Genomic DNA, 27,471 nt, shown 5'->3' with positions numbered 1-27,471 from the left:
AATGGCTACTCCAGCAAGTGATGGATAATAGACAAGTGAATGGAAGGACAGGGAAATGCACAGATGGCTGGATGGATGGAGATATGGGTGGATGGACAGATGGATGGATAGATGGATGTGTGGGTATATGGATAGATGGATGTGTGGGTGGATGGATGGATGGATGGAGAGGTGGGTGGATGGATAGTGGATGGATGGATGAATGAATGAGTGGATGTGTGGATGGGCAGATAGATGGGTGGGTGTATGGTTGGATAAGCAGGTAGGTGGAGGGATGGATGGATGGGTAGGTGGATAAATGGATAGATGAATGGGTAGGTAGATTAATGGATAGGTAGGTAGGTGGGTGAATGGATGGATATATGGATAAATGGATGGATGGATGGATGGGTAGGTGAATGGACAGATGGACAGATGAATAGATGCATGGGTAGGTGGGTGGATGAGATAGGTAGGTAGGTGGGGGGATGGATGGATGGATGGGTAGATAAATGGACAGATGGATGTGTGGGTGGGTGAATGGATAGATGGATTGATGGATAAATTGGTGGATGGATGAGTAGGTAGATGGATAGAAGGATAGATATATGGGTGGGTGGATGGATGGATGCGTGGGTAGGTGGGTAGATGATGGATGGATAGTTGAGTTGCTGCATGGATAGGTAGGTAGGTGGATGAATGGATGCATGGGTAGATTGGTAGGTGAGTGGATGGATAGTTGAGTGGGTGAGTGGATGGATGAATTGATGGATAAATGGATGGACAAATGAGCAGGTGGGTAGATGAATGGATGGATGGATAGGGGGTGTATGGATGGATGGATAGACAGATGTGTGGGTGGATAAATGGATGGATGAAAGGGGTAGGTAGTTATGTGGGTGGATGGATGGATGGGTAGTTGGGTAGCTGGGTAGGTAGGTGGGTGTCTTTCCATGAGGGTTGCTATGGAAGACCAAAGCTGCATAGCACTGATGGAGGAAGGCTGTGCCTGCCTGGGCTGTGGTCCCATGCTGCCCTGGGCTGGTCCAGACAGCACAGGTGTGGTGGGTGTGAGCAACCTGCCTCCCAGCGCCCCCGGCACCTGTTGCATCTCATGCTCCCGTTGGAGGCTCCTGTCCTGCTTCTGCCTCATTTTCTGAATTTCCCCTTTCAGAGCCTCCCTCTCAGATGTACTTCTTTCCACCAGCTCCTTCTCCTGCTCCAGCCGGCATGCGGCCACCTCCTTCTCCTCTGCCAGGGTTAGACTCAGGGTTTCCTGGACAAAGGGAAAGGGGCGGGCTTGAGGTCAAGGAACGTGCGACCACTGGCACCTGCAGCCCTGAGGGATACCTGGCCCAGGCATTCTGGGGCTGTCTGGTCCACTTCACCTCCTTGTCTTCCCCACAGAGACGTGGGAGCAAGGAGAGTCTCTCTGGGCCTCAGCAGCCACCATCCCATGTGTATCTGTCTGTGAGCTGTTCCTGTCTCTACAGTGCTACTGATGTGCAGGGACCCATGGGAGGGCTCCAGAGGGTTCAAGGCCCCTTCCAGCCCTAGCCTCAGACTGTAGCCAGGTCAACCAACACCGTCTGGTCCTTTCAAGGCCCCCTTGAACTGTGAAGGGTGAGCACATCCTTGCCCAGTCTCCCCTGGTACAGGCTCCTCCACCTCTGAGCATTGTCTCCTAGAGCCCCTCCTGCCAAAGCTCTGCCATTCTTTGGGACCTGGTAGACTCCCAGCAAGCAGCACGGGCTTCTGGGGAGCAGACCTTCTCCCTCTGGAGCTGTGCCATGTCCTTGTGGTGGGCCAGTGCCTGGCTCTCCAGGGCCATCTGTGCATCCTGCTTCTGCTGTGCCACCTGCCGTAGAAGCCGAACCACATCTTGCTGCAGCTGCTCCTCCTGGACCTCCCGGTCGCTTCTCAGCTGCTCCATTTCCTCTGTGGGGTGAAATGTGTATTGGGGCCTAGCTTGTGCACACAGACCCCTATGTCCTTTGTAGCACCCCATGCAGTGACAGAGGCCAGGCTCAGGGACTGGTGAGCTGAGCAGGGGTGGGGCACAGGGAATGGGGCAGAGCCTCGGGCCAATGCCAGAAGCAGCCTGGTTAGGGCACCTGCTTACTCCTCATAGCCTGGGGTGGCCAACTCGTTCAGTCATGCAAGCTCTAGGCCCCCTGCGTAGCTGACTGTAGGGTTGTGAAGCAGAGGAACCCGCCTGGGGGAGCACCTTGCAAGGCCTGCTGAGCGAGCTGAGCTCTCTGGGCTTCTCCCACCAGCTGTTCCTGCCGAGCCTGCAGTTGCATTGCCTTCTGTTGGGCCTCAAAGAGGCTGGTCTCCAGGGAGTCCCTCTCGGCCCTGCAGAGAGCACCCAACAATAGGTGAGTTGTTGGCCCTGTGGCGAGGAACAGCATAGAGCCCCGGCCAGGCTAGTGAACAGCATGTCAGGAGGGCATCTCATTCAGCTGAATCTCTAAGAATGAATTAAATTCCATATAAAAATGCATTTCAGATGGAATAAAAAGGTGAATTAAAAAAGCAAGTAACAGTGTGGTGCCTGTGGATCAGTTGGTAAGGCGCCGGCCCCATATACTGAGGGTGGCAGGTTCAAACCCGGCCTGGACTGAACTGCACAACAACAACAACAACAAAAATAGCTGGGCGTTTTGGTGGGCGTCTGTAGTCCCAGCTACTCAGGAGGCTGAAGCAAGAGACTTGCTTAAGCCCAGGAGTTGGAGTTGGTGTGAGCTGTGTGACGCCACGGCACTCTACCAAGAGGGACATAAAGTGAGAGTCTGTCTCTAAAAAAAAAAAAAAAAAAGGCACATAACAAAACAATGCAGAACTATAAAGATGGTAGAAAAAATATAAAAGAATATTTTAAAATTTGTAAACCAGACACAAAAGCCTAAAGACAAAAATAAAGAGATCAACAGATCTGAATACATTTGAACAGAGGCCTGGCAGCCCATAGGGTGCTCCAGCCAGAGGTGAGGCTGCATGAGGTGGGGGCTGGCAGGAACCCCCACTGCCTGGCTGCCTGATGGGTGGGCCACACTCTACCCCAAGAGAAGGGCTCATGTGCTGCTGCCTTGCTAGGGCCCGGGAGTGGGGGCTCGAGGACCTGGAGAGCTGTGTCCCCTTTGTAAGCGGAGGTGTGGGAGCCTCAGGAGATGTGGAGCCAGTGGGGCCTCACACACACCCAAAAGCTCTTTACACTGCAGTGTTTATACCCTCCGCCCCATGCAGCCGGGCAGACAGACACCTAGAATGTGTGCCAGGCAGATGTGGCTCCGGGACATGTTTCCCAGCAGCCTTGTCACCCAGAAGCCTGGCTGGCTATCTTGGTCAGCCAGCTGTGACTCTGGGGGCTGCAGGGCTTCTGTGTGTAGGGCCCTGGGTCCATGGTCAGGGCTGAGCCCAGGGAGCTGCAGGGACAGGTCTAGGCTGCTGAGGGCTCTGGCCAGGCCAGTGTTCTGGGCAGCAGATGCTGCAAGAGGAAAGGGGCTGCCAAACCATGGCCCTCTGAGTACCTGGGACTCGGGAGAGAGCATGGGCAGGGTTCAACCCAGGGGTCCAACCCAGAGAAGCCGGCTTTAGATCTTGTATTTGGAAGAGAGGTTTGGCCCGCAAAGAAGTTCAAGCAATCTGGGACTCAGATTTCTCACACCCCTGGATTCTGTAATTCCCGAAGGAAATCTTTTCTACAAAAATACTTAGATGTTCCTGAGTAGGGCCACTGAGGCGCAGAAAACCTCTAGCGTTGGGATTTCCACAGACGCCACAGCACCAGTTCAGTTCACCAGGCAACAGCCCACAGGCACCTATTGTCCTCCTGGCCTGTGAGCACCACATTCAACCCTCAGAAGTTGCCCCTTATGGTCCTGGGCTCACTCTGCTCCCACTCGTGGCCTCATGGTTCCCTGGGGCTGACCTTGCCCTGGCTTCAGGGATGGGCAAGCAACCCAGAGCTCTGCAGCTTCTGGCTCCCAGAACCTGCTCAGGGATGTCAAGCAGCTCAAGGTGGACGATGGCAGCACCTCTGGGGCCTTGTGGGGAAAACGATGCACGGTGCCTGTTGGCAGAGGCAGCCAAGTGGCCACTGTCATCTAGCCACCTCTCTTGGCAAGCCTGCCTGGGAACGAAATCCCCTCAGGGTCAGGCAGCAGTGAGGAAGGGGAGGCAGGGTCTTGAGGGCACCGTGGGCGTACCTGGATCCAGCATACCCGAAGCTGGCTCACCTTGAGGGCCTCAGATCTCTGAGAAAGACCTTCGACATCTGCCTCCCACTGGCTGCAACTAGCCTCCAACCTCCGAGAGGTCAACCCAGGGCTCCCCCTGGATTAGCCTCTTCTAGATGCTCTGCCCCACCCTTGTCACATGTGCTAACATGATGCCCAGTCCCACATCGCTGTACGAGTGTCACCCTCACCACACTGTGGGCTCTCCAAGGGCGAGGCCACATGGATACACCCGAGTCAGCAGGCCTTGGGGGTACCTCAGATTAGCTGCTTCCTCAGCCACGATCTGGCGCTGCCGCTCCAGGGCCTCCTGTGTGGCCAGCAGCTGGGCCCGCTCCTCAGACAGAGCATCCTTTTCCCGCAGCACTTGCTGTAGAGTGTCCACCTGGGCATCCTGGTCCTGCAGGCTCTGCGCCAGCTGTTCCTCCAGGGCCTGCTTCCCACGTGTGACCTGAGGGAAGTAGGAGGGGAGGTCCAGCGAAGAGAAACTGAGCAGGAGGGCATGGAGGGGCCAGCTGAGGGACAAGAAGGGCTTCAGAAGAAGTGATTTCATGCAGAACGGCATTGGGTGGACACAAGGCACATCAGACATCAGAAGTGTATGTGTGTTTTTACAAAAGAGAGGACGTCCACTCCTGTACCCATGATGGAGATGTTGCTGCACTGGGCATTGCCAGGTAGGAGCCAACTGCCAATCTAAATGGTATCATCTGCTGGACCTCAAGTGTCCAGGGGACAGGAAACATTGCACAGAAATGACAATGAAGGTGACTCTTCCATTAAAAAAATCACAAAAATGTCACTGGAATATGTAGGAAGCCTCAGAGAGCTGCACAGGGAACTGTGACTGAAGGAGCCAAGGTCTTGGAGAGAGGGGGACCAGGAGGAGGGAGCCCAGCGGCTGGGGTCTCTTTTCTCCTCCATGCTCTGCTGATTTAAGAGTTTGGAGGAGAAGCTGAGATGCTAAGGAGAGCTTCTCAAGTGCTGTGGCCTTTAGGAGTATAAAAATGGGAGTTCAGAGCCACCAAAGCAGAGAGCTCTGATAAACATCCCAAGTTTTGAGTTTTATTCAGAGAAAGGCTTGGCTCCAGTAGTAGGGATGAGTCAGAAATAGATAACCTCTCATAAAAATCTAAGCTTCAGTACAAATCACCCCAATCACTGGATTATAGGGATCATTCCTACCTTCATTGCCTCCCAGAGTCAAAAGTAAATCCTGTCTAGAAGAAGAATGGCATCAGGATGACTCTCAAATTATTTCTACAACGTTTCATATGTGACACTCAGCATTTATACAGCATGACTGGGGCTATCAAGGGACGAACCCACCTGACCAGAAAATCACATACAAGCATAGAAAATGACATAGAAAAAAAAAAGACATAGATTTCCCACTGTCAGCTATCCAGATATTGGAGTTATCAGACACAGACTTTAAAATAGCTGATTGGTACGTTCAAGAAGATGGATGGCAAGAAGTGGAATTTAACAACAGAAGTGGATACTGAATGTAAATAATACAACAACCAAAATTAATAAATTAATAGATGGGCTCAGTAGCAGGGCAGACAGGATAAAAGAGAGGACTGCTGATCTGGAAGGCTCACAGAAGGATATTCATACTGAATTATAAAGGAAAAAGTCAGGAAAGCGCAGGAAAGAACTTTATAGACACACAGGACAAGGTAAAAAGGTGCATCACGTATGTAAGTTGAGTCTCAGAAGGAGGGAGCAGGCACTTGCCAAGAATCTACCAAATCTAATGAAATACCTAAAGTTATAGATTTTAATTATCCCAGGGTATAATTAAAAAAGAAAATGTCATTTACATACATCTTAGTAAAGTCTCTGGACACCAAAGCTAAAGAAAAATATTTCTAAAGATCAGGGGGAAAATCATAACCTTGAAATGAGTAACAATAACACGGACATTTGATTTCTGAACAGCAGCACTAGAAGCCAGAAGGTAATGGACTGACTTTGTTGAATTCTTGAAAGAAAATAATGACCATCCTAGTTTTCTGTACCCCGTGAAAATATTCTTCAAAAGTGAATACTGGGACTTTCTGCTTTGCATAACAGCACAGGTGACAGTTGAAGACCAACCCTCCTACTCAGAGCAACTAGGAAGCCACACCACAAGCTGCCCCATAATCTGCTTCACAGCATCAGGACGATGTCAAGGCAGTGGGTTCGGGGTCTGGATTATTGAGAGGAATGTATCACAGTGAGCCTGAAATCCTACCGCAGATTTCCCCCCCAAAAGTATGTGCCAAATCCTAAGTGGCACAGGGCCTGGGTTCTAGGAGCCAGGATGACGCTTTTGCTGAAAGGCTGGGAACCTGGTCTAAGGTCTCAGCAGGAATTTGGGACGGATGGCACAGGGCCTGGGTTCCAGGAGCCAGGATGACACTTTTGCTAAAAGGCTGGGAACCTGGTCTAAGGTCTTGGCGGGAATATAGGACTGAGGAGACCCAACTTGGAGTTCAGGGGCCTGAGATGCTAAGCTATGAGAGGGGAGGAAACACCCAGAGGTAAGCCTGAGATTCTATCCTATCTTGTTTTTTTTAATGGTATTGCTTTTTTACATACATATTTGCAATTCATGAGCAGTATCCGGTTGAGGGATTAAGAATATGAACAAAAATTGGCAGCTAAGGCTCGGCACCCATAGTTCAGTGGTTAGGGCACCTGCCACATATGCGGGGGCGCTGGTGGGTTTGAACCTGGCCTGGGGGCCTGCTAAATAACAATGACAACTATAACAAAAAAATAGCTGGGCGTTTTGGCGGGTTCCTGTAGTCCCACCTACTTGGGAAGCTAAGGCAAGAGAATCACTTAAGCCCAAGAGTTTGAAGATGCTGTGAGCTGTGACGCCACAGCACTGTACTGAGGGTGACAAAGTGTGACTGTCTCAAAAAAAAAAAAGTTGGCAAAAGACTTGAACAGATACTTGACATAAGGCACACATATATCCAATGACACATAAAAATGTGTGCTTACCACATTGAGGAAGGAAATCTAGAAATGCAAATAAAATCTCAGTAACATACAGCTTAACACATACAGAAAAGGCAAAAAATAAAAACAGATAATACCAACTGTTCAGAAGGCCAAGGAGCAACTAGAACTCTCCTACACTGTCGGCAGCAAGAAAAAAATGATTCAACCACTCTGGAAACTGCCATGCAGTTTTTTATAAAGATCAACATACACTTACCTACACTATTTTGCTCCACATGTTAGGTGAGGGGCCTGCAGCAGGCCTGAGTCCACAATTTTGCTCTAATGTATTTACTCAAGAAGAGTGAGTGCATATGAATATAATAACTTGTACAGAAAGGATCATACCAGGCTTGTCCATCACAGTCCTAAACCCCAAACAGCCAGATGTCCAACAACAAGTGAATGAGTAAGCAAATGTGCTTTATTCACATGGAATATGACTACTGGTATGTTTCACAGAATGGCTGAATCTCACAGACAGTCGAGAGAGAGTTGGATGCAAAAGAGTCCGTACAGCATGACTCCATTTACAAGAAACTTCTAAACAGGTGTAAACAGTCCCTAGTGCTACACACTGAGGCAGAGGCTGCTTGGGCTGGGGGCAGGGAGTTCAGGGGGTGCCTGGACGGGCACAAGGGGACCTTCTGGGCTGAAGGATGCGTTCCATGTCTTGATCTTGGTGTGGCTGAAAGTAGATTACAGTGCAATAAAAAGAGTCTCAAAATGGAAGAGGCTGTGCTGTCCCAGGTGTGACATGGGCATGAATCTGAATGGCACTGGGGGCTTGTGACTCAGCAGGCCTCACATACACAGATAAGGCCAGACTGGAAAAGACCCAAACGACTTCAGTTTAATTCTCCACTGAGACAAACCTCAACAATAGGTAGCTGGATTGGGAATGTGTGAACACAGGAATGTGGCTGGGCAACAAGGTGCAATCCCAGCACCTTGTTGGGAGGTGAGGCCTCACCTCTGGGAGGCTGAGGCTGGAAGATCCCTGAGCTCAGGAGTCCAAGACCAGCCTGAGCAAGAGCGAGACCCCCATCTCTACTAAAAATAGAAAAGCTAGCCAGGTGTAATGTTAGATGCCTTGTAGTCCCAGCTACTTGGGAGGCTGAGACAGAAGGACTGCTTGAGCTATGATGCCAGGGCACTCTAGCCTGGGGCAACACAGCAAGACCCTGTCTCAAGAAAAAAAAAGAGGGGTGAATGCATGGTTGGAGAGCTCAGCTTTGTGGATGTGGGACAAGGAGAGACAAGAAGGAAAGGGCAGACCCTGGCCTTAAGTGGGGAGGACAGGACTGATGTAAATCTTTTCTCTTCCTACCTCTCCCCTGCCCCACTCAGGACAGACCAGTCAGCAGGGCAGTCAGAAAGTGGGAGAGATGGCATTGCAGCCCACAGGACTCTGAGCAGTGGCAGGACCCGGGACAGCCACTGCCTTGCTTGGCTATAGCCCTGCTGTGTGGAAGATGCTCTCACCTGGTCCACTCGCTCCTGGAGCTGGGCCTTCTCACGGCTAAGCAGGGCCACCCGCCCCTCTAGTTGCTCCAGCCGCTGCTCCAGGTGCCTGTGGGCCTGCTGCAGGCCCCTGAGCTCAGCCCGCTCCTGTGCCAGCTGCTGCTCGGCCTGCGCTAGCTGCTCCTGGGCACTGGCCCCCTCCTGCTCTAGCACCGTCTGCTGTTCCTGCAGCTGGTCCCGCTGCTGCTCCACCTGCCGGGGGGTGGGGGGGAGAACCCTTAGCTCCATGGGCTGGGCAGCCCTGCCCAGACCTACCCTCCTTCAGGCCCCCTCACCCCCCCTCCAAAATCTGCTCCTAGGGAGTAGCCTCAGTCCAGGAATGGGAAAGTCTGGGCCAGGAGAACCAGCACTTTCCTGTGGGAGAAACTGGGCCCAGGGCAGAGCTGCCCACCTGGCCATCATCTCACCTGGAGGACCAGCTGGTTCAAGGTAGCTTTGTCTTGAGCGAACCCTTCCATCAGGGTGGCCATCTGGGCCAGGGAGTCCCTCTGCTCCACACCCTCTGACTTCAGCCGCCTCACAAGCAGTTCTAGGTCAGTGTTGCTGGACTCGGCCTGGGGTGGTGGACACCAGGGAAGGACCTTCAGGCCCCTGGCAGAGCTGCTGGTGCCAGGGAAGGAGTGAGCCATGTTGTGGAGGCCAGGGCTGGGACAATGAGGTGGCCTCTGAGTATTGGGGCTCCAGCCAGGAGAGGGGGTGGGCGGCCCAGGCAGAGACCCCGAGAAGCAGGCATGGCCATAGGTTTAAGAGCAACAAGTGGTCAGGGGTGAGGCTGGAGCCCACTGGCTGAGGACAGGAGACTGTTGGTGACTTTGGGAGCTCTGGTGACAGTGGAGGGCCCAGGCATACATGAGAGAGGGAAGTGGAAGGTCAGTGCATCCAGGGCAGGCTGGGGTGGTCAGGGAAAGGGGCACAGGGCGTACCCTGGCTAAGGCCCCACGCAGGCCCTCCCTCTCGCTCTCCACGACATCCCTCTGCATCTGGGCTGTGCTCAGCGCCTCCCGGGCCCATGCCAGCTTCCTCCTGAGTGCTGAGACCTTCTCCTCCAGTTGCTGCAGACGCTCCTGACTGAGGCCCAAGACCAGAAGGCAGAGGGCATGAGGTTGCCTCAGCATGAGCTGCGGCTGCCCCACGAGCAGGGCAGGGTGGCCAGAAGAAATGTGGAGTCCTCTGCAGGGCTGGGCAGTTGTGAGGGCCTGGGTGATGTCCTCAGGCCACATGTGCTGGGGTGCTCACCCTTGCAGGGCTCACAAGGTGGCCAACTGGTATCAGGGCAGGGCACCAAGCAGGAGCGGGAATCTGCGTCTGGGTGTCAGTACAGCCTGGGAAGGGCCTGGAGAGCCCTTGGCCCCCTGCCTCATAAGTGACAGCCTGACTCTCTGAGATGAAGCTGGTGGGGAAACCCTATTCCATGGGTGGACACTGAGGCCTGGCAGGTGGTGACGGCCCATGAGCAGGCAGCCCACTGGTAGCAGAGCTGCACTGTCAGCCGATCTGCTTGGCAGCAGGAGGCTGGTCTGCAGCTCGGCTTCTCTGCACCCCCAGCCTCTCTATTGCTGTCTCCAGAGGTGCCCTATCCCTGGGAGCCAGGGAAGAGAGTTTGGAAGGAGCGCAGGGTGGCCACACACATTCAGGGTGCAGAGGGAGCCCAGAGGCACACAGGGTCCCCCTCAAGCAATCTCTGCAGAGCTCTGCTGGGAGGAGGGGACAGGCCCTGACTGTAGCCCTCCCGAGCTCCAGCCCCAACCCTCAGGGCGCCACACACCCCATGCCAAGTTGTGCTCAGTGTCTGGCCTACTCCTGGGGCCTCCTCACTAGCTACCCATGGCAGCGTCTGAATAGGAGGGCTCCCCTCCCACCCTGGCCCCCATGTCCAAGGCTCCTGAGGATGGCCCCTGCCCCTTCAGACACCACCTACCTGCCTCTCCCCAGCAGCCTCCTGATGCCATTCCCACTGTGCTCTCTCACCCATGGCAGCTCCTGTGGCCCTGCCACTTCCTGCTCCCCAGAGGGCAGCCCCCTCTGTGTTATGGGCTCTGCCGCTCACCCTGGGGCCCTGGGACCCCAGCTCACCCTGTACACTGCCTGGTCCATTCTGGGAAGGCCCTTCCCGACCCTCTAGGCTTCTGGCCTCCCAGGATCCCTGCACTTGGCTTGGATCCCCACACCCCTGTGCAAGGCTGGTCCATCCACCCACATCTCTGTGCCCACCTGTGCCTCTTAGGAGGGGACTAGGGGTCAGCACCCAGCACCCCTGTGTGGTTCAGAGGTGTGGCTTCAAAGGATGTCACAGTCTGTTTTCTGCCACAGGGAGGAGTGAGTGCTCAGAGGTGGGGGCCAGCTCTGCTCGGCTCTGGTCGGCCCATGGGGTGGGGCACCCCTGTCCCTCTCTGGGTGTCCTGCAGGAAGCCCTCCTGACCCACTGGCTCACCCTACCTCATGCTCAGCCTGTCCTCTCATCCCGTGAAGATCCGGGAAGCCTTGCAGAGCCTCTTACTCTGAACTCAGGCCCCTCATCCCAACAACCCCAGGGCAATGAGACCTGCACAGAGGCATCCAGAGAGCCTCTCGGCTGAATGCACCTGGAGCCATTAGATCTACTGGACAGGGAGGGCACAGGCGCCACCCAACAGATGGGGGAGGGGAGTTGGGGTTTTCATTGTTGAAGGATGGATGAGACCCAGGGAGGAGGAGGGATGAATCCCCCAGAGGGATAGGTGGAAGGATTAACAAAGGGATCTGGAAGCCAGGCAGGAGGTGGGAGGCAGAGCATGGCCTGAGGGATGTGTGGGGGCTGCAGGGGCCGTGGGGCCCTGAATGGAGACAGAGGGCAGTGGGTGTCCTCAGTCTGAGCCATGGGAAGGGGAGTCCAGGACTGGTGCAGCCCAGGGGGACCCAGATGAGGGAGTGGGGTGCCCCCAGTGCATCTAGGAGTGAAGGAGGTCTGGACGGGGCAGGTTTCATTGGTGGATGGCCCTTTCTCTCTTCTGGCAGAAGGCCTCATCATGGGAGGGCACCTGGGCTAGGCTGTTCTGGCCCTATCACCCCCACCCCTTCCCAGACCTCTCACCTTCCTGGTAGCATGGGGGACGCCTGGCAGTGCTGCACCTCGAGCCCGTGGGCCTCTCGATCCCCGGCCCACTCCTGCAGGAGCCGCTGTGAGGCCTGCAGCCTCCACTGGCTCTCTGACAGCTGCTTGCGGAGCCTGGCCACCACGGCCCGGGATGACTCCAGCTTTAGCTGCAGCTCCTGCCCAGTGGTGCCACGGTGTGAGCCCCTCTGGCCTGGGCACCCTGTGCCCACAGAGCCCAGCCAAGGCTCCTACCTCCCCAGGCTGTGGGCAAGCCTTTTTTTTTTTTTTGTGATTTTTGGCCGGGGCTGGGTTTGAACCCACCACCTCCGGCATATGGGACCGGCGCCCTACTCCTTGAGCCACAGGCGCCGCCCGCAGGGGCAAGCTTTGTAAGGGTGCCTAGCTGGGAGAGTGTCATGGTCCTGCCTCTGGTGGCCCCTGGGCTGCAGCTGCCCACCTGCTCCCGCTGCTGCCGCCTCTTGATGGCTGCCCGCACAGACTGCATTGTGGGGTCCAGGGTAGCTGAGGGGTGGGCCCATGATGGGGACACCTCCTTGGGGGAAGACGTGGTGCGTGGGGGGCTCCTCCATGGGCTCTGTGGCTCCTCCCCTTCAGTGCTGCTGCTCCAGGCCAGCTCCAGGTCTGCCTGGGCCTCCTTCCAGGCAGAGAGGAAGGTTGGGCAGGGGGAGAGCATAAAGCCTTGACTCAGGGGGGTGCCCCACAATCTCCACCGTCCCAGGGTCCCTGCGAGTCAGCTCTGACTTTCTCTTGGGAAGGACGGCAGACAGGCTGCACCTTGATGATGCTCGCCAAAATGCATCGCAGAGACTGGACTTCATCCCTCAAGCTGTCCTCTGCTGCCTGGCCTCCAGTGCGCTGGGATTCCTGTGGCCAGTGGGGTGGGGACTCCTCAGCAAGGTAGACAGATACCCTCAGCTCAGCCACCCTGTTTCCCAGCCCCACGAACCAGCCTCTGAACATCTGTATTGAGGGAAGCGATGGTCCTCTCCTTCTGCCTGCTCTGCTCCATAAGCTTCTCCACCAGCAGTGTTTGCTCTGAGAGTCTGGGGAGAGGTTGGTGGGGCATGTGGGGTAGGGCAGAGAGCAAAGTCCAGAACTTCGGGCACAGGCCCTGAAGGCACCCTGGCATCGTCCAGATTTCTGCTGGCATCGACTTCTTTGCTGGTGCTGGGGCTACCCTCTGTGTGAGCCTTGGTGCCAGGTTGGATCACATGCCTGTCCTGCTATAGAACCTTCAATGGCTCCCACTGTCTCAGGAGTAGAGTGCAGCCCCCGAGTTCAGCATTCAAGGCCCACATCCTGACCCAACTCTCCAGCCTCACATCCAGTAGCTACCTAGGCTCTCTGTGCCCTGCCTTGCAGCACAGCAGATGGTGTGCTCACCTCTGGGCCAGGCCTTTGCCCTCTGCCTATATTTCTATCACCATCAGTCTAACAATGAATGAATGGCTCTCCCATAGCACCTGGTCTCCCTTCCTTCCTGTGGCTCCAGATCACTTGGCCCAGGCCCTGCGGCGCTGCCCTGCAGGCTGCAGAAGGCTGGCTGGCACTCTCTGGGCTCCTCTGTGGCTGGGATGGGTAACGTTTGACTCAGTTGGTCCCCAAGAGTAGAGCAGGGTGTTGTGCCTGTCAGCCAGCAGGGTGTTTGTGGCCAAACCAGCCCCAGACCCCATGCAGCCCATGGCCAGCAGTTTGGGCCCTCACGGGGGACTGCCTCCCTGCTTTCTGCTTAAGCTGCCCTCAAGAGACAGGTATAGGTTGCTTGTCCAGAACCTTCTGTGCTGAGAGGCTCACAGATTTGAGGTAGGAGGGTGCTTGGCCCCTCTGCCTGCCTTAGATTCTTAAATGCTTTACCTAAGACAAGTCCCCACCCCTGGAAGAATGTTTCTGCTTGTGGACCTGAAAATTCCACTCCTGGAAACCAACTCCAAGAAAATCCTTGAAAACCTGGAAGTTAGGGAGATGCTAACTTCTCCCTCCAGGGGGATTGGTTCAGGAGATGCCCCTTGCCCACAAGTGAAAGTCTCCAGTGTCAGAACGTCAGGTGGACATCAGGGACCCAACTGCATGCGGTGCTGGGGTGCCCCTGCCCCTCTGGCCTTCCCTGTGTGAGCCGCTGCTGGGCACGCACCTGGCCTGGAGTGCCACCTTCTCTGCATCCCAGCAGCTCTGCAACTGCAGCATCTCCCCAACCTTGTCCCGCAGCTGCTGCCCCAGGATGCTGGTGGTGCTGCTGGCTGACAGCTGCAGGTTGGAGTCAAGGTTCAGGCAGGCCATGTGCAGACACTGTGCTGTCCTGGCCACATCTGCCTGCATGTCGGTGAGACCCCTGGGAGACAAGGGCAGCACCCACTGCTGAGACTCAGGACCCATTTTTGGGCTCCGCCTGGGAGAGGCTGGCCCATGGCCCCCCTTCCTGACAGGGAGCCCCTACCCTTGAGGCATTGACTGGCTGTTGAACGCCAGGGGACAGCGGGGAAGGGGTGGGCAGGGATGTGGCCAGCCCAGGCAGGAGTCTCAGTCTCCTCGTGTGCACATGGGGTGCTATGTGCCTCGACAGCTATCGAGGCAACCCCGGGACAGGCCCATGTGAGGCACTCATGGAGCTGGACTGACTCCAGGACCACCATCCAGGCAAGTGCCCCTGTGGTGCCCCATCACTGCTCTGAGGTCCACTTCCCGCCCCTGGCATCCCATGATGTTTGCAACTGCTGCTTCTCCCTCCGCTGCCCCATCACCATGCCTTCCTGCCATCTGGAGGCCATGACAGAGCCTGGGAAGGGGCCCAGAGCCAGCCCTGCTGCACTGTAGAGGTCCCTCACTGAGAGTGCAAAGCTTCTTCTCTCCACACACGGAGCAATGACCGCCAGGTGGGGTGGCTGGCACTCACCTCTCAGTGGCTGTGCGCAGCTCAGCCAGGTGCGTCCGGAGTGCCATGGCCTGTTTCCATAGGAGGAGGAAGTCCTGGGGCCTCCTTGGGGCCCTTGCCCAGGTCTGAAAGGAAGAGGCCCATGTCTACCTGAAGCTGGGGCCCATTCAGCCTCCCCCAAACCCTATCTTTTCCAGATACCATGCTGGGTTGGCTCCATGGAGAGGGGAAGTGGACTGGGTATCACCTGTCGGGTCTTAAAGCCCCATGCCCTAGAGACAAGTGAGCCCACCTCCCCCAACTCCCCGTAGGAGGACACTGTTGTGTCCCTCCCTAGGAGAGTCCCATACCTGTTTCCTACCAGGGCTGCCCATGAGAATAGTGGTGGATGCCCCACAGCATTTGCCTAATGCTGGTGGGGGCGGGGGCAGTAGCTCTAGGGTCTAGGACCTACCCAGGGACAGAACTCCCCTGAAGCAGGACCTGGTCCCTGCTGGGGCACTCGAAGGGAGGAGGACAGTTCTTTCTGTCTTTCTCCAGAACACAGAGCCATTCTTACTCAGAGGGCTGTGATGTCCAGGTGGAGGCCTGGCACCTTCAAGGTGCTGTGGGGACAGAAGCCAGCAGGAAGGCTCTGCCAATGGGTTATCCTGCAGTTTAGCAAGGAGGGCAGATGGGGAAGCTACCTGCTGATTAAAGGCAGGATGAATTAGGCTGCCTAATGGAGTGGGGACCCTGTGTGGAAGAAGCGGGGGTGGGGGCAGGAATGGGGGGTTTGTGGGTGCTCAGTGGTTCCAGCCTTGCAGGAAACTAGGTGAGATCCATGGTACTCAGAGCCCCACACCACCTTCCCGGTCCCCACACTGCAGTCTCCTGCATGCTGACCTCTGGGAGCTCAGAAGCTTTCCAGTGTCCCCCACCTCTCCCTGCCTATCCCAGCCCCACCCACAGCTCCCACACTACCTTCAGAGGGCGTGCACTCACCTTCCACCCGGGCACGACCCCCACAGCCACCTCTCCTTCATGAAGCCTTCACTGACCCCTGCACCTGACCCCACCTCTGAGGTCACCCCACTGAGCCCAGTGACACTTTGCTGTACCCCTTCTTCAGGGCGCGCTACTTGGTGCCTGGAGTACAGAGGTGCGTGCTGGCTTTAGCCATGCTGCTTCCCACTGTCTGGTCATGAGCATCGGAAGAGCAGGATGAGACACAGAGGAGAGGACGCCTGAACCAATCTTCTGCATAATACATTAGATTTCTGACTTAACAACTTGTGGAATGCAAGGTTGGACTGGTCAGAGCAGTGAAAAATACCCAGGGCAGGAGCTGGTGAAGTCAGAGGACAGAGATGAAGGGAGGCAATTTCTCACCAAACTGAGTAACCTGAAGGTCATTTTCCTTGACCAAAGGGGCTCAGGACAGACAGCTGAGTTTGGGGCCACTCAAAGTGGTGAATCCTCTTGGATTCAGGTAGTTTCAGGCAAAAAATAAAAAAAACAAATCACCACAGACAGAACGAAGCAAAGTACCATGATCCGGAGCCAGCAGAAACAGAATTAGGCCTTGAAAAATGTCAGATATTTGAACATCTGACACAGATTACAAAATCACAGTTTTTAAGATGCACGAAAATAGACAAGAGGCTTGAACATATGAGTTAAGAGGAAGACATCTGGGAAAAAATCAAACTGAACTCTTAAAGATGGAAAATACAATACTTGGAATTTTAACCCAGTAGGCAGTTTTAACAGAGATTAGACATAAGAGAATATAATAAATGGAAAGCAGATTTAAATAAATATATAGAATGTAGTCCAGGATAACAGAAAGAACAAACTATGAACATTCATGAGCCTGGGAGATAAGATAAGGATGCTGGAGCTCAGAGGAGGGATATTTGGAGAAATAACGGCTGCTCTCCAAAGATAATGAAGACACAGAGGCTTTATGACCCTAAACAGGATAAACAAACAAAAAACTCACACACAGACTCATCTTAGTAAAGCTGCAGGACACCAGAGTTGAAGCAGAGACCCTAACAGCAGCCAGAGTGAGAAGACAAATCTCCTCATCAGGAGTCAGAGTCAGAGGAGCAGGAAGCTGACTTCTCAGCAGCAACAGCAAAGCCAGAAGACAGAGAGAGGGCATCTTTAAGGCACAGAGAGAAAATGGGATTGCCCTGAAGCCAGCACATCCTTTCCTGGTCCCTGCTACCCAGCCACAGGTCCTGAGCAGTTGGCTGCCCAGTGGGTGAGACGGGGGTGCACCTCTCTCTGGGCCCAGGGTCTCAGGTCCAGCTGGCGGCGCAGGTGGAGCACACTGCCTGTGGTCCGGGCCAGCTCTCGGGTCAGTGTGTCGTTGGCCTTCTTCATGTGCTCCAGCTGTTCCCGCAGGAGGGCATTCACCTGGGAGAGGCCAGTGCTCCTGGACAGACAGAACCCATAGCTGTGTGACGGGGGGTGGGTGGCCTCTCCTTAGGTGCTTGGAGTTCCAGTCTCCAAACTGGGAGGCTCAAATGGAGCCCCGAGCCCCTGGGCCAGCTGACCCCAGCTCAGGTGAACATTCCTGCTTTGCTCCTAGGCAGCATTGACCCCCTGCAGTGGGCCCCACAGTAGTCCCTCAGACTGAGGGCTAATATCAGAGTGGCTCTCCCAGGTGCCAGCCCAGTGCCCTCCATCCCCGCACCCTACCCCTGTTTCTCCTGGCTCTGCCCCAACAGCCCTGGCTGGTCCTCAATGCCCAGACAAGGTACAGAGGTCTGGGGGGTGAGGGGTGGAAGGGGAGTGGGGCATGTCCTTGGGAGGGGACAGCCTCTCCTGACCCTTGCTCAGGACCCTTCTCCACTAACAATAGGCCTGCACATGCTACAGGCAGGGACCCTCTGTGAGCCCAGCTCCTCACAGGCCACAGCAGGTCACTTTTGGCTACTCTTTCATTCTTGCAAGGCCTCCACTTGGGTTGCTCTTCTCCCATCAAAACAAGTTTCCAAAATGTTTCTCAGCACTTTATTACTTTTCCTGGGCACCGAAGGATGAAGAGCTATGACCCCAGCTGCTAACCCTGCCCGGCAGCCTGAGCTGCCCTGCATGGATCCTTCCTTCATGTGGAGCCACTGCTGGGAGTGCTGGGGATACTTCTGAGAGGGCACGAGTACAGTTGGGGGGCTGAGTTGGTGTTGGGGTACAGGATTAGTGTTGAGGAACTAAGTTGGTGCCAGGGGAACAAGATTAGTGTTGGGGGTTTGGTTGGTGTTGGGATGCAGGGTTTGTGTTCAGGGCTGAGTCAATGTTGGGGTGTTGGGTGACAGGACTATTACTGGGGTGCAGGGTTAGTGTTGGGGGCTGAGTTGGTGAGAGGAGCTGGGTTGATGCTGGGAGATGGTTGTATGACATGCTTGCCAACAGTGAACAAAGGTGTCCCAAACTGATGTCAGAGAGACTTGAAGCCAGAAGGACCTGGGTATTAGACCTGGTATGATGGAGGGCGGGGGAGGGGGGGGGTCGGTGTGAGGTGAGGGCAGCCTGGGGCTGGCAGGGCCAAGTGGGGGCCACAGTCAGGTTGGGCTGACCCCAGTAATGGCCTGAGCACCTGCTGCAGCCTATTTCAGGGTCTTGTTGGTGGCATCTCAGGAGATCAGGGCCAGGGAGCCCCGAGGGCAACACCAGCACTGGTGAGGCCACTCACCTGCCTGCAAACCTCCCCTCCCCTCAGCAGGCACAAGCAGGACATAGTTGTTTCCATTTCTAGGGTGTGAGAACATCCTGGGAGAGAGGGTGGGAGTGACCTAGACACTGAATGAGGGTCCTAATGTCAGTGCACATGCATGGAGAGTGGGGTCTCTCCCTCCTGCATTCATGATGCAGTGTGAGATGCCGCCCTGGACAAGCGGGCAGAGTCCCTTATCTGTGGTCAGAGCTGTCTTGCTCTGGGAGAGGGAGGTAGTGCAATATCAGTGCCAGGCCAGGCTGACCATTTCCTTGTCTGTGCCCTGGCTCTGAGAGATGGGGAAACTGTGTCCCCTCATGGTAAGTGGGAGAGGAGCGGGGGACTCATCTCTGCCTGAGGCCACCACCGGTGGTCCTAACTCTCAGCCCCTCCCTCCCTAGACCCCTTCCCCACCCCTTCTCCCCACCTGGGGAGACCTGAAACTCCCACAGGCAAGTTGACCTGGAGCCATGTTGGGAAGAGTTGGCCAATAGCCCCACAGCATCTTGGGGTGATGGCTGTGTTTCCTGCAGCCCCGATTGCCCCCCACTTGGCCTCACCTCTCCTCGGCAGCCTCCAGACGGCCAAGGGCCTCCTCCAAGTCCACGCTGTGCTCTAGCTCCGACCTTCGCAGCTGAGCCTCGGTGGTCTTCAGCCGGGCCTGCAGCTGGAGAGGAGCTTCAGCCCACCTGGCCTGGCCACTCCCAAACCTGCCAGGTGCAAGGCCTGTCCCAGGGTGGAAGAGAGGGCTTCCCTGGGGGCCCCGCAGCAGAGGCAGGGTGGGGTCCAGTGGGGCTCAGGCCCCTCCAAATGATGGGCCCAATGCCCTGGACACAGTGTGAGTGTGGCTGACCCAGTGGGAGGCAGGCTTTGGGGTTGCTGGAGCACACCCATGCTTTGTTCACAGACAGGTAAACTGAGGCCCCAGGGCCAACTACTGGTGGCCCAGCTGTAGGACAGGGGAGCACTGTGCTCTCCCAGTCCTGTGCTCACACGTCTGTTCCCAACACCTTCCAGCAGGGGACCATATCTACTGCCACATGCACCCAATAGCCCCAAGGTCAATGACCCCAGGCAGTGCCCTGGGGTGTCCGGCCAGGGGGATCCAGGCCCAGCAGCTCACAGCCCTAGCCCAGGAAGTTATGCCCAGGGCCCACTGCCCTAGGCCATGCCACCATCCCTGGGGCTGAAACCCAGGGCAGCGTGTGGGGCTCAGCTGTGGCTGTGCCCAGCTGGTCATGTGGGAGCCACCAGAGGGAAGAGAAGGAAGGGGCCAGACGGCCCCAATGAAGCTGGGTGGGCTAGGTGCTGGTAGTGCTGCTGCAGGATGGAGGTGCCCAAGGTCAGGCACACTGGCATCCAAGACCCCTCCCTGCCTGTCTTGGGACGAGGTCCTGTCTCTCCTGGCACTCCATACCTAGTGAGGGCTGATGATGCCAGGAGCAGGCTGGCCCAAGCTGCTGGCGTCTTCTAGTCCAGGTCTGACTCATGGGCTTACTAATGTGTTGGGAGGGTTTCTGTGGCTTCTGTTCCCACCAGTCTGTTCCCAACATCTCCAGCCCGTGCTAGGAAGATTTCCCGCCCAGACCTGGCCCCAGCTGTAGAAGGCTCCCAGGAGGAGCAGCCCACTGGGTGCCACGGCATCAGGATGGGGTAGACCCTCACAGTCCTGCCCTGAGGGGTTCCTGGGGAGTGAGGGTGACCATGAAAACAGGTGTTTCCTGTGTGGGGCTCAGGATATGGCAGAATGGGGTGGGGCAGCAGAGGGCAGGGCCCACAGAGGGTGAGAGCCCCTCCGGCCCCGGAAGTCTCCCATGACCCCTGTCAGAGGCAAGCTACCAGGGACCCCTTAGGCTCTTAGCACTGGTCACATGGTCAAGATAGCACCGGACAGGAATGGCCTACCCTGTTCCTCTGTTTCCTCATCTGTCCTGCCACAGAGCATGGTGGGGAACACTGTGAAGACGGCAGGGATGGGGACTGCACCAGGGCAGGCAGACACCCTGGGCCCCCCACATGGGGCTGGCACCCCTCACCCTGCAGTTGCTCCTCGCCCAGTCCTGCCTCAGAAGCTGTCATAGGAGACAGGCTCTGGCCTAGCAAGTTTCTTGCCCTTTCTGCCTTGGTTTCCCCACCTACACAACAGGAGGCCCTCCCTGGCTTCACACTATATGCTGAGTATGCCTGTCACTGCCGCTTACAGGTCACCCTGGAAGGTCCTGTGGTCACTGGGGGCAGAGGCTTGCAGCCCCACCACTGCCGGGCCTGTCCCCGAGGTCTGAATTCTGAGCCTTGGTTGTCAGGGAGGGCCTGGGGATGGTGGCTTCTCTCCAGCTCTGTCTGGTGGGGTGGGGGTTGGCCCCTCTGGCTTGCTCTCCTCCTCCCCCTGGCAGATGCCGGCTCTGTGCTGATATTGAGCTAGGCACCAGAAACCTGTGGGTCAGCAGCTGGGGGACAGAGACCCAGGGGACATGCGAAGAGCAGGGAAAGGCCTGACCTGTCCTGCTCTGACTGCCCCCCACCCCTCACGTCCCCGTCTTTTGCCCACAGTTTGGAAGTGAGGGATTGACACAGTCCTTCCTGGTCTTAGGCCTTGCCATAGGTGGTGAGGGGCCCTGCTGTCTACCACATACCAGCGGCACACACTCACTCGTTCACTGATCACATGGTACTTGCTGGCCAGCTCATCCCGCTCAGCACCGGTCTGGGCCAGTAGGTCCTCCAGTCGGGTCAGCTCCTGCTGTAGAAGCCCATGTTCTTCCTGCATCTGGGCCTGAGAGGCTGGCAGCTCCCGCACCCCTAGGGCACAGCATTCCACGTCAGCGGGGGTGGGGGTGGTGGAGGGGCTACATATTGTCTGCATGGGAGGCCAATGCGGGCCTGCCATCCTCTGTTGGGAGGGCCCTAGCTCTGACCCAAGGACCCTAGGTGGGGCAGCAGAGTTCACCCTCTGGGCCCCCTGCCTCTCATGTTAATGGACAACCTACCACTTCCCTGCCTTTGTCAACATCTTTAACCCAAATATGTGCCCATGCTGAGTCCCAGGGCAATCACAGCTGAGCATGTGGGGGTGGCCTGGACTCTAGGCACCCACCCTTCTTTTTTTTTTTTTTTTTTGTGGTTTTTGGCCGGGGCTGGGTTTGAACCCACCACCTCCGGCATATGGGACCGGCGCCCTACTCCTTGAGCCACAGGCACCGCCCGCACCCACCCTTCTTATGAAGCAGTGAGACCTGGGGCTTCAGGGCAACAAGGTCCCAGGTAAGACAGCATGTTTGTCCTTCCTCACCACACAGTAGGTTAGCTGGGCATAGAAGAAAGCTGGACAGACCTTCAGGGTGGAAAAGGGCTCCAGGCCCAGGCACAGGGAGTCCCGAGCACACGCTGGGGCTAGATAGCCTGACCTCAGGGCAGGGTCTGAGTACCTGGAGCCATTCCTCAGCTGGAAAATGTGACAATTAGAGGCAGCTCTTGGGGGCCTGTGGGGCCCAGGAAGTGACAAAGCTTGGCTCAGGGTAGGGGGGTTGTGGCTGTGTTCCCTGGGTGACCACCTTTAGGATTTTCACTCTTGTGAAAAATTGAATCCGATGAAATTGAGACTCAGGTGTCACAAATGTGTCACAAACACAAAGGCAGCCCTGGCTCAATTCATGCCCCAGGGTGTCCAGGCAGTACCCCAGAGGATGACCATGGGAGGGCGTGGATCTGTTCCTTCTGCACTGAGAGCCTACAGGCCAGGAGGGCCCAGCCTGGCCACAGAACAGTCCAGCAGTTGTCCCTACTCCTTCACCTTGAGGTGGCTCCTTGCCCAGGCTGCTGGCTACGATCTCACGGATGCGGGCAGGCAGGGGGGATGGTGAGGCCTGCTGGCCTTCCCCACGCATGGTCAGTGCTCGGTCTTCTCTGCTTGCCATGGGGCTCAAAATGGTATTCTCCAGCCTCTGCAAAACACCGCAGAAACACCTGGGCTGGCAGCCCCCAAGACAGCTGCCAGGGACCCCTACATGAGCCCACTGGAGTTAGTGGGGGCTGCCACTGAAGAAGATGGTGCCTTAGTTTTCCCACCTGTAAAGTGGGATTTCACTAACCCCCTGGCTCTGAGAGAGGCCAGCGCTGCACTCCACCTTGCGCTTGGCCCCTTCTCTGTGCAGATGCCAAGCACTGGGCTGAGTGGACAACAGGGACCTCTCAGGGTGTGGGGGTAGAGGCCTCTGCCTCGGGTCCACAGGGAAGAGATCCAACCTCCTGCCCGCTGACACAGGTGGTCTCATGGCCTCTCTGTACAGTGGGGTCAGGGAGGGGCCTGAAGCTCATCTAGCAGTCACAGAGCCTGGGGGTGGAGGGGGTGGAGGGCAGAAGGTTGCAGCTGCCAACCTCACTCTAGAAGGCCTCTCCCACCAGGGGGCATGTATGGGCCCTGCAGGAGGGCAGGGAAGGCCCAGGACTGCACACACAGGGCGCAGCAGAGCCCTCTCCTTCCACCCCTGCCAGGCTCTGACAGAAGGAGCCTCTGGGGCACTTCTCCCTTAGGCTTCCCTTGGAGGGCTGCTGAGGGAAGGACAGCGAGGGCAGTGGCATGGCAGGGACAGTAAGGGGCAGCCTTCCTTCCCAGGCGGGTCCTGAGCAGCTGAGCTGCCAAAGATAAGACTTGAATAGGCTGGGAAGTGGGCAAGAAATTCTAGGGCCCTACATTCCTGAGATTGGCCTTGGGGGTCTTGGGCTCCAAGTGGCGTTTTGCCCAGGAGGACCCGGTGGGCCCTCTAGAGAATGACCCCGTGGTAGGTCCCTCTTGCCGACTGTGGGAGGACACTCAGGGCCCTGCTGGCTCTCAGAGGCTGGCCCATCCCAGACCAGTCGGAACCCAGACAAGACCCTGCAGGAATAAGCTCGTCATAGCCACCTGAAGGGCATGTGAATTTAGGGCAGTGAATTAAATAGCAAGTGTGACCAATGCCTGAAGGGGACCCTGGGAGAGGATGCCCACTCCCAAAGGCTCTTGAAGGCAGCAAAACAGACTCCTCTTCTGTGAGGACCCCCAGAGATACAGCTACTTCCCTGCCCTGGCCTCCCCAGATCTCCCTCTGACCCAGGGTCCTAGTGGGTGACCATGTTGTGGCCTCCTACTGCTCACCTTCTCCCAGCCCTCCCTGAGATTCCTTCTATGATCCCCTGGCTCTGGTTCTCGGCCCAGCCTGGTGAGTGGCTGGCTTCCTGGGCATGTCCTGCCCCCCCACTCCCCCCCCACTCTCACCTGGTCCTCCTGAACCCAGCCAGCACCCCCAGATCCTTCATGTCCTGCTCCCTGTCCAAGTGTCCCCCAGACAAGTGTCTCCTCCATCGAGACCTTCCCAAACACAGAGAATCCCCTCCTGGTTGGCAACAGACAGCTGAGAGTCAAGGCAAGACCCAGACTCCGAGTGGCACCTGGAGAAGCCCCTTGACTCTGGAAGCAGTGGCAATCACTCCCAGGTCCTCTGGGGGGGAGGGGAGGGCCCTTCCTCCAGGGCTCTGAGTGTCATCCCTGGGAGGAGGTGGGCCGCACTCTCTCTCACCACTTCTCCAGATGACCCCTTGGTCTGGGCAGTAGTGACTGGTCTCCTGGGAGTAGAAGTCCAGAGGGAGAAGGGGAAGGTGCGTCTGCGACCCCGTTGGGGCCAAGCAAGGACCCAGCTGCCAGAACCCCACCTTCACGGAGGAAAGACGGCTACAAGGGGCTCAGCCGTCCATTGTGCCCTGAATTCCTTTTTTGTACAGGGGAAACTGAGGCCCTGCAGGGGGACAGGAAGCCCCCCAGGCAGGCCGGGCTCTGCCGGCGGCCCCTCCCAGGCCGGGAAGGCCTCTGCCCGCCGCTGCTCGGCAGCTCCCGCCCCTCCTCGCTCCCTCGGGCATCCGCGGCGCCACCCTCTAACGGGAAGGCAGCGGCGCGGCGTAAACTTGACTCATTCCTAACATTTACAGAGGGTCACTTATTAGCCGAGACGTCCCGAGAGGCGCTGGGGCGTAATGGGTTCCAGCTGTGGCCGAGCGCCTGCGAAGGCCGCGGCCTCGCCGGAGCCACAGGGGCGTGGAGGGGGCGGCGGGGGGCGCGTCCTGGGCGGGCTCCGCCCCGCCCCGCCCCTCAGGCCCCGCCCCCGCCCCGCCTTCCCGCACACCTCTCTCTTCTGCCCCCCACCAGCCCCACACACCCCCGGAGACTGGAAGTTGAGGGGTGAGGGCAGCCCCGCCCCACGAAACCAACCCGAGGGAGGAGGTGGAGCGCTGCGGCGGGGCGGGGCGGGGCGGGTCTCCACCGAGGCGGGGCTCCGGGCCCGACGGACACCGCCCCTTCCGGCCGGGCTGCAGTCCGGAGACGCTGACCACCTCTCCGTCCCGCACCCCTGCCGGTCCAGGGCTCTGCACAGCCACCTGCGGCCCAGGGGGTGGGTGGGGGGGTCAGGGGCGCTTCCTCTGGGGGCGGCGCCGGCTGTGGCTGGGCAATTCTTGAGTAGACTTCTAGAAGGCCTCCTGGGGAGCCCCCGCGGGTCCAAGGTACACCAGGGCTAGAGGTCACTTTCCCCCAAAGCCCCAAACTCACAGTTGAGCGCGGCCTTGTCCCTGCTTTCTGTCCCAACACCCTTCTGAGCTCGGCTGTGAACCCCCACGGGAGGTCACAGTCCGTCGTGGGGCCACTGCTGGCCCTGCAGGGGACCCGTGTGTGAGACCCCGTAGAGACAGCCAACCCATCATCACTGCTGTGCTTACCCCATGTGGTTGTGTGAGGACAGCCCCCACCTTGGAGAAAGAAGATGGGCTACCTGAACCTTCTAAGAGAACAGGGCTGGGGCCCCCGCTCAGCTGTGACCCCAGGTGTGGCATCCTCCCCACCTCCTGTCCCCTTCTATGGAAGTGGGGGTGGGTTGGCAATCCAAGCCCTCCTGGATCCCAGAGCGTCCTGGGGGTGAGCTCCAGCTCTGCAGAGGATGGAGCACACAGTGTGAGGGGTGGGGTGTGGCTACTGCAGCTGAGGTTGAAAGGGGTCTGGGCAGCTCTGGTACAGAAGACCCCACCCACAGAGGGAGAGGAAGCTGCTTGAATCTCACGGGGAGGCAAACCCCTCCCCCACCGCTGGAATCAGGGTCTTCTGGTGGGCCCCAGTCAGGGCCTGCACTTTTGGACTTGCTTGGGAGCTTGGGCTGAGTGGAGCCCTCTCCTCTTGCTGCCCCAATCTTGGCCCACAGATCCTCTGAGGCCACTTTATCCAACTCCAACCTGTGCATAGGAAACTGAGGCCAGGGAGACAAACCAGTTCTGGAGGGGTAGGGGGATAGAGACAGCGCCCAACCTACTGGTCTATAGTCCACACAAAAGGACCAGCCATGTGGAAAGATTCCACCTTCAAGGAAGGTACAGGGGTTGGGAGGGGAGCCTCAGGCTTGCACAGACCTGCCTATTTATAGGCCACACCCTAGAACCCCAATTTCTGTTCCTGGGGTGTGACCCTTCTGGGTCCCTCTATCAGACAAAGCAGAGTCAGCTGTGGAGAGGCAGCCCCCCAACCTGGCAAAGCCACCTAAGTTGGAGAATGTTAGGGGCCCACTGGAGCCCAGATCCCAAGAGGCACCAGCCCCTCATAGTCCTCAGCTCCACCAACACCTCTGCTGGGGCAGCTGCCTGAACTGGGAATGGGGTTGGTGGGGGGAGCGTGTCCAGTGTGGCCCTACCCACCCACATCAGGGCTGGCACTTCGGGCAGAGCCTGGATAGTCTTGTCACCCTGATACCCAGTGCCTGGGAGCTGGGCTCAGCCAGTGTCTGAGGTGTGAAGGAGTACAGGGTGCTCTTATCCAGGAGTAGGGTTTCACCTGGGGACTGGAGGAAGAGAAGCAGGACCCGACAGGTGTGGAGGTGAGAAAGGCTGTCTGGCCGGTGAAACACAAGAGTTGTCCCCAGGATGCTCACGTAATAGGGAAGAGTGGGCTGGTCTTCCCTGTGGGCACTGTGCAGAATAAAGGCACAGCCAAAACAAAATGGGCCCAGGCCGCCATCCGCGTTTCAGAAAACCCAGACTAGGGACTGCAAAGGCCTAGAGTGCAAAGTCTAGATTCCTGGGGGGCAGGAATCCCCTGGGACCCTCTCAAAGCCCCAGCAGTGGTCTGGTTTTTTGAAGACCCACGGGGGTCTTTGTGTGGCAGGGATTGGATGGACACAGAGACAGAAAGGGCCCCTGGTGAGTCAGAGCGTGAAAATCACACAGTAAGGGCAGTTTCACTATTTCCCCTTTCCTCAGGTCAGAAACCAAAGTGGCTCCTCCCAATCTCTGGGCGGCTGCTCAGGGCAGGGGAGACCGACAGCCCATGCCCTGGTCCCCAGGGGAAAGGAGGATGGGTTTGCAAAAGGAACCTAGCAACTTCTGGCATGGAAGGAGACGCTCTCCTACACCTGATTCCAAGTGAGTCCAGGTGAGTCTAGCCAAGCCCAGTGACCAGCAGGGAAGAGCACCAAAGCCTCCATTTAAATCACCACAGGGACGGGGCATAGTGGGCAATACCAGGCTAACCGGACACAACCTCAGGCCTCAACCTCTGGTGGCAGGAGCAGGGCTGTCCTGGGCCCTTGCTGGCTGGAGCGGGAATTGGCCAGCTGAGGGGTCTGAGGCAGCCGAGCTCCGACAGTGCCACCGTGTGTCTGTGAGGGGCACTGCCGGAGGGTGGCCCTGTCTCGTTCCTGGAGAGTTGAGGCTGGTGAGGAGGAAGGCCTAGGGCACAGAGGCCCCCTGGGGAGGGGGCAGGGCAGGTGGGTCCTACCCACAGTTTGCTACTGGAGGTTCCTTGGTACTCTCCGTTAGCAAAAATTTCCAATCCATTATCACGACCTGGATCAGAGGCTTCTGGCCTCTACCTCATGGGAGGAAGGTAAGGTTTGGCATACTTGGGTCTTGCTCAGGGTTGCCCACTCCCAAGAGGCAGTGTTAGGACTGGGCCCTTTTCTTGGGCCTGCTCACCCACCATGGTGGCTCCTGACAAACCCACCCAGTGCCAGGGCCTGGGTTTAGCTTGGGAGCAACCCTGGCCCACCCCCAG

General features: G+C 57.2%; 1 protein-coding gene across 3 annotated transcripts in view; it reads right to left on the bottom strand.

The window, feature by feature from the left end:
- The window catches only part of CROCC2 (ciliary rootlet coiled-coil, rootletin family member 2), a 63,558-nt gene that overhangs the window by 30,789 nt on the left and 5,298 nt on the right, over positions 1 to 27,471 (bottom strand). For 2 of the 3 annotated variants that reach the window (XM_053597775.1, XM_053597777.1), the window contains exons 2-18: positions 22,204 to 22,354; positions 21,064 to 21,212; positions 18,974 to 19,080; positions 16,976 to 17,132; positions 14,729 to 14,832; positions 13,970 to 14,167; positions 12,785 to 12,881; positions 12,613 to 12,702; positions 12,275 to 12,472; positions 11,815 to 11,993; positions 9,668 to 9,812; positions 9,152 to 9,298; positions 8,706 to 8,936; positions 4,475 to 4,668; positions 2,207 to 2,334; positions 1,748 to 1,917; positions 1,082 to 1,255 (exon numbers count right to left, since the gene is read on the bottom strand). In XM_053597775.1, the coding sequence (XP_053453750.1) occupies positions 1,082 to 1,255; positions 1,748 to 1,917; positions 2,207 to 2,334; positions 4,475 to 4,668; positions 8,706 to 8,936; positions 9,152 to 9,298; positions 9,668 to 9,812; positions 11,815 to 11,993; positions 12,275 to 12,472; positions 12,613 to 12,702; positions 12,785 to 12,881; positions 13,970 to 14,167; positions 14,729 to 14,832; positions 16,976 to 17,132; positions 18,974 to 19,080; positions 21,064 to 21,212; positions 22,204 to 22,354 (2,619 nt within the window). The remainder of the gene's footprint in view (positions 1 to 1,081; positions 1,256 to 1,747; positions 1,918 to 2,206; positions 2,335 to 4,474; positions 4,669 to 8,705; positions 8,937 to 9,151; positions 9,299 to 9,667; positions 9,813 to 11,814; positions 11,994 to 12,274; positions 12,473 to 12,612; positions 12,703 to 12,784; positions 12,882 to 13,969; positions 14,168 to 14,728; positions 14,833 to 16,975; positions 17,133 to 18,973; positions 19,081 to 21,063; positions 21,213 to 22,203; positions 22,355 to 27,471) is intronic. The other variant, XM_053597776.1, reaches the window with a different exon arrangement.

The sequence above is a fragment of the Nycticebus coucang genome, chromosome 7 (assembly GCF_027406575.1).
Source record: "Nycticebus coucang isolate mNycCou1 chromosome 7, mNycCou1.pri, whole genome shotgun sequence".
Classification (NCBI taxonomy): domain Eukaryota; kingdom Metazoa; phylum Chordata; class Mammalia; order Primates; family Lorisidae; genus Nycticebus; species Nycticebus coucang.
Note: the sequence above shows the minus strand (reverse complement) of the source record. Positions and strands in the feature narration are given on the sequence as shown.